The 9489-nt window shown below is 46.7% G+C and overlaps 2 protein-coding genes across 2 annotated transcripts in view; both read right to left on the bottom strand.

Annotated features, from left to right (window-relative positions):
* Positions 1 to 1207: 1207 nt before the first annotated feature.
* On the bottom strand, positions 1208 to 2245 carry LOC308321698 (P2Y purinoceptor 14; the record flags this gene model as incomplete). Its single annotated transcript, XM_080772761.1, has 1 exon — positions 1208 to 2245. One exon carries the CDS (start codon positions 2243 to 2245, stop codon positions 1208 to 1210), a length of 1038 nt encoding a protein of 345 aa, XP_080628887.1.
* Positions 2246 to 8433: 6188 nt separating this feature from the next.
* The window catches only part of LOC308321581 (transmembrane 4 L6 family member 1), a gene marked incomplete at its 5' end in the record, with an annotated part of 4973 nt that continues 3917 nt past the window's right edge, over positions 8434 to 9489 (bottom strand). Inside the window, one exon of the mRNA XM_080772535.1 lies at positions 8434 to 8498. Coding sequence (XP_080628661.1) covers positions 8484 to 8498 — 15 coding nt within the window. The 3' untranslated portion in view covers positions 8434 to 8483. The remainder of the gene's footprint in view (positions 8499 to 9489) is intronic.

The following is a 9489-nucleotide window of genomic DNA, read 5'->3' as shown; positions in this document are numbered from 1 at the left end:
GACTAACTATTAGGGCATTTGAACACTGATGCAATTGCCTGCCTGGCACAATGTGGGACAGGGTCTCAATCTGTGGGACGCCTGAAAAGTCTTGGAAATGAGGGACTGTCCCACGCAAAGAGGGACATCTGGTCACCCTAGCCATATATAACTCAGCACAAAAAGTTCTGAAACTTTATATCGTTTTTTTTATCGTCAAATTAGTCACCTTTACAACGAGGTAGGCTATAGCTTAATTGTATTAAAAGGATCAGGCATTCCTTGAATGAGCAACACAGTGTGGGTAGCAAGCACCTCCAAAAAAGTTGCCAAAATGGTAAATGGTTGGTATTCACCCTTGTTTTAGCGGATTGGACTCTTGACTCTCCCACAGTAATAATAAGAAAATACAACACATATTGGCCATTTGTACACTAGGTGTTAGGGAACTCAGTAGCGTGTGTGGAATTAAGATCCACACACAACCACAACAGCTTGGCACAACCTATAGCCACATTTGTCTTTGGGATGGCATCCCGTTCCACAGCCAGGATTGGTTGCAAGGCAGTGGTTCTGTCGGTCTCTTTAGCATGTATACAGCTTGCCTAAGCTGATCCCACATCAGTGCATCAATTGGGTTGAGGTCTCAGGTCTGGAGCACGGGCGGCGTTCGGTCCCATATTGATTCTGGAGATATGGGATCACGGTATCACCACCGCTTGCTCCAGAACGTCATCCCGATATCTCACTGCATTGACATCGCCTTCCATCATGTTCAAGTTCTGTCTTGCCTGTGAGAGAGAGATACTGCCCCATATATACAATCCCTTTCACACTTTCCAGTTCTGGTATCCAGAGTGCACTGAAGTGTATTCTTCAGAAATTACGTCAGTAAAGTGTGCTTTGTCACCTCTAACGCCCCCCCCCCCCCCCCTCCCTTCCTGTTCTCGGTGTTCTGTCTATAATAAAGCAGAAATGTCTGAATAAGCGAAAGAGAAGTGAAAATCCTGCCATCTGTCAGAACAGAACTGAAACAATGTCCTCCTCTACTCATTTGATCTCCTCTTTCATCCTTCCCGTGTCCCTTTCTTCTCTTCTCTCCTACATGTGACTGAGACTCCGTGCCGCGGTGAGCGAGTGTCTTCTACACATGACTGAGACTCCGTGCCGTGGTGAGCGAGTGTCTTCTACACATGACTGAGACTCCGTGCCGCGGTGAGCGAGCGTCCTACCTCCTCCCTCCACCGGGGAGCTTCCGGAGCAGAGACTCCCTGAAGGTGCGACACATCAGGAAGTAGACGACGGGGTCCAGGCACACGTTGAGCGCCGCCAGGAAGAGCGTGCCCTCCTTCAGCTGAAACAGCAGGAAGCGGCTGGCGGGGCTGAAGGTGCCGCCGCCGCCACCCCCGCCGGGCATCTGGCTGAGCGTGTACGGCACGCGGCAGGCGTGGTACGGCACGAAGCACACGGCGAACACGGCCAGGAGGCTGACGATGCTGCGGCCGGACTTGCGGCAGGCGTCGTCGACGACGACCCCGTCCCTTCGGACAACGCGGCGGCAGCGGGAGCGGTTATACACGCGGCGCGCGATGGAGGCGTAGCAGAAGCCCAGGAGCAGCAGGGTGGCCCAGAACAGCGCCACGCTGAACAGCGTGGACACGCGGTGCCACTGCACGCCCAGCGGCGTCTTGAGCCTCACGCAGTGCCGCGACGTCTCGCGGTCCGCCGGCTCACTGGTCAGCACCACGTTGGGCAGGACGCTCAGCAGCAGCAGGGACCAGGTGAGCAGCGACAGGAGCTTGGCCGCGCCCGCGCCCCGCAGCAGGCGACACAGCGAGGAGGAGGAGGAGGAGGAGGAGGCCGAGGCGGAGGAGTGTCGCACGATCTTGACGTAGCGCTCCAGGCCGATGAGGCCCATGAAGACGATGCCGGCGTACATGGAGGAGTAGAAGAGCACGGCCGTGTAGCGGCACGCCGCCGCGCGCAGGCGCCAGCTCTCGGCGCCCGCCGCGCCCAGCTCGCCGGCCGCCCGCAGGGGGAAGGTGGAGAGCATGAGGAGGTCGGCCACCACCATGTTCTTCAGGTACACCACCAGGCCCGAGTCGCCGGGCACGCGGAAGAAGACCCACGCGGCCGCGCCGTTCAGAGCCGCGCCCAGCACGCAGATCACCACGTAGAGGGCGGGCAGCACCTGGCGAGTGAACGCGCTGCTGAAGTCCGACTGGTTGGTCGGAGTCGGGAAGTGGGTGTTGTTTAGCCGATCCATGCCTGTGTTGGGAAGAGAGGACATTGAACACATTATGTGCTCTTTTTGTGTTGTTGCTCGTTTTCTGTACGGAGAAAGTCAACGTCGTACGATTAAGTCACACACGTCACCGCAGTGAAGTTTGTTCTCCGCATTTGATCCATCTCTTGGATCAAATTAGTTAAATTAGTTAGTTAATTAGTTAAATCATTAGTTGATTTGACCCCCAATCCAACCCTTGATGCTGAGGGTCCCATTTTTTGTCTTTGGTATTATGACCCGGGCCGGGGATCGAACCCCCGACCTCCCAGTTTCAGGGGCGGACACTCTAACCACGAGGCCACTGTCTGGTAGCCTGGCTAATAAGCCACACTCAAATCACACTGTCCGTTAAGAGTAAGAGTTTACATAATAGTACACATATAGTACATGAATACACCTTCCCTAATGATGATATCTGGTTTCAGTATTTATTTATGGTGTATTATTAAGGTTATTGTAGCGGTCAATTTATCTTGGGGGTTGGGAGGGGGCGGGGCGGGGGTCCCGAGACACTGCCAAAAGCATCTCCCTGTGGGGGGTCCCCGGCCAAAAACGTTGAGAACCCCTGCTGTACATTATCAAATGTTTCTAATGGCAACTAAAAAATACGGGGAAGCAGCTTTTTGCTTCTACGGGCCGTCGGCATGGAACAAGCTCCCACTGTACCTTCGTCAGGCAGCCTCTGTAGACATTTTTAAAGCTCAGCTCAAGACCCACTTCTACAACATTGCTTTTAATTGATTTTTTTTTGTTATTCATGTCCTCACTGCATTGCATTACTGCTTGTTTTTTAATGCCGTTGCCTGGCTTTTCTTTTATTCTCCATTGTTCTGTAAAGCACTTTGAGCTGCATTTCATGTCATGAAAGTTTTATTATTATCATCTATCATCGCACACTATCTTTACACCAGCATGCATGTACACGGATGTAAACACACGCATGCACAGGATTGGAGTCAACCGTGCGGTGTATGTCCTCTCTGCCCAATGTCTCCTGCTGCACTAAAACATCTCATAAACTTAAACATTGTCGATTGCACTCGTGCAAGCGTCAAAATGTTGGTGGGACCCGTTATAGCACAACAACTGTGCTATAATAAACATAACAATAAGATAGGCAACTAATATAATTATATTAATCTACTTTTGTATACATACGATAATTTATATAAGAATATATAAATAAAGTAACACTGAACTGGATGTGATCTTAAAAGGTATATTCAGTGATTTCACTTAATTCAAATATCACTTATTTTTTTTGTTTCGTTGTGATAATCCTCTCTACTATAGAGTGTGCTGACCATATAAGGAGTTCCTCCCTGTCCCCAGTTAACCCCTGGGGGTCAAAAAACCTTAGGTTTCATTTTTTACTCTCTATCCTGATTGGACGAAAGGCTTTGGGTCCCAGCCAAAAACTAAACCTAAGGTTTTTTGAGTGAAATTACTGAATATACCTTTAAAGGTGCATTACGTGATTTTTTTCCCCCTTTTTGTTGCCTGTCTCTCCAGCTCTTTAGCTCTTTATTTGAGAACACAAATAAGTGAGCCGACAGAACTGGAACTGAAATACCTCCAAATGTAAGCTGATAAAAGGGTTCTCTCTCTCTCATAAAATGTTGTTCTTCTGAGCTCCAAATGGAACTGTTGGAGACCAGACTGCGTAGAATAAACCCAGACATTCCAGGCTGTGATGTCTACAGCCTACTGTTGTTTACAAATTAATTACAAGCAGCATGAGATCATAAACACAGGTGTTTTTTTTAGGGGCGCAGCAAAGTGAGAGCAAACTCTATCTAACTATGAGTCCATTTAGATATATACACTTTAGCTTTTTATACTTGTGTAACTTTTGTGACTTTTAGCTTTAGTTGTTGTTTCATCACAATACAAAAAATATATATATATAATATTTATCTGGGCTTCGCGTGTCTGCATGACTACTGTATTGACTCCATAATTATGACTCATCTGAATTCTACACGCTAATGCATATTCATTTCTACAGTATATGACTCCAGTCTATAATTGCCGATGTCGGGTGGAAACCTTGTATGTCCAAAACCGTTGTTTTATATTATAAGAAAAAGATAGTGAAAATAGCGGACAACGTGTCACATTGTGACATGTTGCGAGCTTGTAGATCTGCTCATTTCACTATACTTTTGTGCAAACACTCTTGTAGAAATAGAATTATAGAAGAATATAGAAAGTAGAATATTATTCTTTTTAAGTTGAAATATGGAGATACGAGGTTGATCTGCCCCGACGCAATTATGTGTCCTCTGAGGTTCCCCGAAGAACTAATAGTATAACTTCCATCTAAAATCGATCAAATAAGTGATTTTTCTTTCATTGTATAAACGTATCGACGCAGTTGGCACGCTCGCGCAGACAAACACACATACTGTACACACACACAATCTGGAATTCTATGGGATTAGAAATGAAATAATGATGGTGTGTAGTGTACTGTACTCACCATGTGATGTGTCAGGTTGTCATCGCTCAAGGCTACTGGGTCGAGCTGCTGGACAAACAGACTGAAGGAGAAGGGAGGAGGAGTCTCTCCCTTTTCTCTCTCAGTAAAGAGAAGATGATTTTAAATGTGACCATAGTGTCGTGCAATCCCTCTCTAGGGGGATCTATAACTCTAGGGACTATAACTCTCGGCCGGGACTTCTCCTTTTTCTCAGCTCAATTCAATTGCCGTTTCTGAGAAACGCTTGAAACACATCAGGTTTCATTCTGATGTGTGGCCTATACTTATCTGCATGTGCTGACAACTTCATACACCATAGGGGTTGGGACCGTACCACACATAATAATAAATAATAATAATAATGGAAATCACTCAACCGTCCTGCGTACCACCTGTTTCTAAATGTCACATAATGCAGGAGGCAGCAAAATGTTACGTGTTATTGAAAACAAGCACTTCCAAACTCTGACACTTAGAAAAATAATCAAATGCAGGGCATTTCTTGACAGAAAGTAGCTCATACTCAGTGCTCAGTGGGATCTGTCTCCATCTTTCTCTCTCTCTCTCTCTCTCTGTCTCTCTCTCTCTATCTCTCTGCGTGAGTCTTCCTCCCAGCCCCTGACAGGAAGTGGATCTCAGCATGAGGAAAGGAGACGTTGTTTGATATGAAATCTCTCTCTCTCTCTCTCTCTCTCTCTCTCTCTCTCTCTCTCTCTATTAACTAAGTGGCTGTTGTGTAAACAACGGAAATGTCTTGTTTGAAGCTGTTGGTCTGAGAGAGGCAACAAGACAAATGACACACACACACACACACACACACACGCACACACACCCACTTAAAACGCCAATGTCTTTTGGCTCCGTCTCTCTTGTAATCTCTCTCTCTCTCTCTCTCTCTCTCTCTCTCTCTGACTGTAACTGTAAACGAACCGCCTCGATCACAAAGTGACTCGCCTCTATAGCTTCTGTCACATCTCTGCCTCTATAGCTTCTGTCACATCTCTGCCTCTATAGCTTCTGTCACATCTCTGCCTCTATAGCTTCTGTCACATCTCTGCAACAGCAACAACATTAAAACAGAATGTGATGAGGAGGGGTCACCTTAATGCAGGGCGTAACAAACACCTGTTCAAACAGAATGTGATGAGGGGGGGTCACCTTAATGCAGGGCATAACAAACACCTGTTCAAACAGAATGTGATGAGGGGGGGTCACCTTAATGCAGGCGTAACAACCACCTGCTCAAACAGAATGTGATGAGGAGGGGTCACCTTAATGCAGGCGTAACAACCACCTGCTCAAACAGAATGTGATGAGGAGGGGTCACCTTAATGCAGGGCGTAACAAACACCTGTTCAAACAGAATGTGATGAGGAGGGGTCACCTTAATGCAGGGCGTAACAAACACCTGTTCAAACAGAATGTGATGAGGAGGGGTCACCTTAATGCAGGGCGTAACAAACACCTGTTCAAACAGAATGTGATGAGGAGGGGTCACCTTAATGCAGGGCGTAACAACCACCTGCTCAAACAGAATGTGATGAGGAGGGGTCACCTTAATGCAGGCGTAACAACCACCTGCTCAAACAGAATGTGATGAGGAGGGGTCACCTTAATGCAGGGCGTAACAAACACCTGTTCAAACAGAATGTGATGAGGGGGGGTCACCTTAATGCAGGGCGTAACAAACACCTGTTCAAACAGAATGTGATGAGGAGGGGTCACCTTAATGCAGGCGTAAGAAACACCTGTTCAAACAGAATGTGATGAGGAGGGGTCACCTTAATGCAGGGCGTAACAAACACCTGTTCAAACCAGGGGGGCAGTCAGACGGATATTTTGTGAAGCCACTAAGGAAATGAAAGTTCATATAATGGCCTGTTGTGGCGCTCTCATTGGGCTCAAAAAAACCCATAGCCCCATAGAAGTCCATGTATTTTGGCCCAACTTCACCTAGACTGTATTACCTTAATAAACATGGTCATGAATACTTTTTGCTTCCAGTCACTAGTTTAAAGTCTCATTTCTAATGTCATAATATTCTTTTTGGAAAATTATGGTCCCATTTATTAGAAAAATGACCATAAAGTCGCGCATGTTCCGAGGGGCGTGGCTACCGTTACAGTCTATGAACGGGATCCCCCACCCACTCGAGTCAAAATAAAAACCAACGAAGAAGAAGGGGGAAGTCCCGCCTCGTTGTCTGGGCCAGCCAATGGCCAGCTGGGCCAAAACGGATCTAGAAAGATGGCGACTTCCATTGCAAGGACTGACAGGCTTCATTTTACGTTCACGTTAGACCCGCGGAACGCTTTGTCCATATTTTTTACAGTCTATGGTACAAACAGAATGTGATGAGGAGGGGTCACCTTAATGCAGGGCGTAACAAACACCTGTTCAAACAGAATGTGATGAGGAGGGGTCACCTTAATGCAGGGCGTAACAAACACCTGTTCAAACAGAATGTGATGAGGAGGGGTCACCTTAATGCAGGGCGTAACAAACACCTGTTCAAACAGAATGTGATGAGGAGGGGTCACCTTAATGCAGGCGTAACAAACACCTGTTCAAACCAGGGGGGCAGTCAGACAGATATTTTGTGAAGCCACTAAGGAAATGAAAGTTCATATAATGGCCTGTTGTGGCGCTGTCACTGGACCCAGAAAAACCCATAGCCCCATAGAAGTCCATGTATTTGGGCCCAACTTCACCTAGACTGTATTACCTTAATAAACATGGTCATGAATACTTTCTGCTTCCAGTCACTAGTTTAAAGTCTCATTTCTAATGTCATAATATTCTTTTTGGAAAATGATGGTCCCATTAATTAAAAAAAATAGTGTGGCTACCGTTACAGTCTATCATCGGGATTCCCCTCCCACTCGAGTCAAAATAAAAACCAACGGAGAAGAAGGGGGGGGGGAAGTCCCGCCTCGTTGTCTGGGCCAGCCAATGGCCAGCTGGGCCCAAACGGATCTAGAAAGATGGCGACTTCCATTGCAAGGACTGACATGCTTCATTTTACGGTCGTTCATGTTAGACCCGCGGAACGCTTTGTCCATATTTTTTACAGTCTATGGTTCAAACAGAACTGTTCTATAAAAGACCCACAACGGGACTATAATATATTCTGGTCTCACACGGCCACGGGAGACAGGAAGCGGAGGACGAGACGTGACGTATACAAGAGACAGACAGAGACAGACAGACAGACAGACAGACTATAGATAGATGGATAGAAAGACAGGAGACACATTTGCCAGATAAACAAACAAAAGCACACGCACACACACACACACACGCACGCACGCACGCACGCACACACACACACACACACACACACACACACACACACACACACACACACACACACACACACACACACACACACACACACACACACACACACACACACACACACACACACACACACACACACACACACACACACACACACACACACACACTACACTGTGTGTGTGAAAACATTTTATTCATGGACAGAATCAAGATTCAAACAATGGATATAATCATCATAAATAGGCCTACATGAAGAAGACAAAAGCAGACCTGAGAACAGCTGTACTGTATGTAGGCCTACAGACCAGTGTGTTTAAAGTGCCTGCGTGCTTTCCTGAAGGAATTAGATAAATTAACAAGTAACAACGTTACGTAATCTTCCAGTGCTGGTTATAGCCGTACATGGCGGGAAATTCCCGGGAATGTCGTTCAGATTCATGATGGACTGACCTGCATCACAACACACACACACACACACACACACACACACACACACACACACACACACACACACACACACACACACACAAAGACATTACTTTGGGTACGTAACACATTTTAGGACATAAACGCATCTCTAAAAATGTATATATACACGCCTGGTGCCGTGGCTCAGCGGTCCAGGCACCATGCCTGCTAATCCAGTCTGGCAGTGTGCCGCGGGTTCGACTCCCGATCCCGACGGCCTTTACTGCATGTATCCCCCCCCCCCCCCCATCTCTCTCCCCATTTCCTGTCAGCCTACCGTCTGTCCCTCCGTAAAAATAGAAAATAAAGGCGAACGCCACAACAACAAAAAAAACGTATATACACTATGAAGTACTTCTGAAGTTGTGAGGACAGGAATACCGTCGGTCCTCACAGTGTCAATTTCTCACGTTCTGCTATACTTGTGAGGACAGGAATACCGTCAGTCCTCACAGTGGCTACGTTTACATGAAGGGTGATCATTCCGAATAAATACTTCCGAATAAAATACATCCGATGTAATGTTTTTTGCCGCGAGTTTACATGGGAAATGGTCATTCCGAATGAGTGTTTATATGGAGAAGTGATAGAAGACATGATACATGTTAATTCACGTGAAACTACGCCATCTGTTGGACACATAAAATATAGGCAGTTCATTCATCGTGACTGTCTCAACAATACAAACATATTACAGACGAAAGACGATACTTTGAAATCCCATCATTTCATTCCGCAGTAGCTTTGAGGCTGCTGGTTGGATAGGGGCGGCGCGGGCATATATGTTTAGTGTTTACCGTCTTTTTTTCCCCACCCGCTGCGGCTCCGCTTCTCCGCTGGGAAGGTGACCATCTCGTTTTTATTTGTAGGCCTACTACTATACTTTGTATCTACAGCACGGCCAGGGCACGCAACGCAACACTGATGATTATTATTGTATCGGGTCGCTCGTTATTTTTGAGAGAGAGAGAGA

Source organism: Protomyctophum bolini (genome assembly GCF_963924005.1).
Source record: "Protomyctophum bolini genome assembly, chromosome: 9".
In the NCBI taxonomy this organism is placed as follows: Eukaryota; Metazoa; Chordata; class Actinopteri; order Myctophiformes; family Myctophidae; genus Protomyctophum; species Protomyctophum bolini.
Note: the sequence above shows the minus strand (reverse complement) of the source record. Positions and strands in the feature narration are given on the sequence as shown.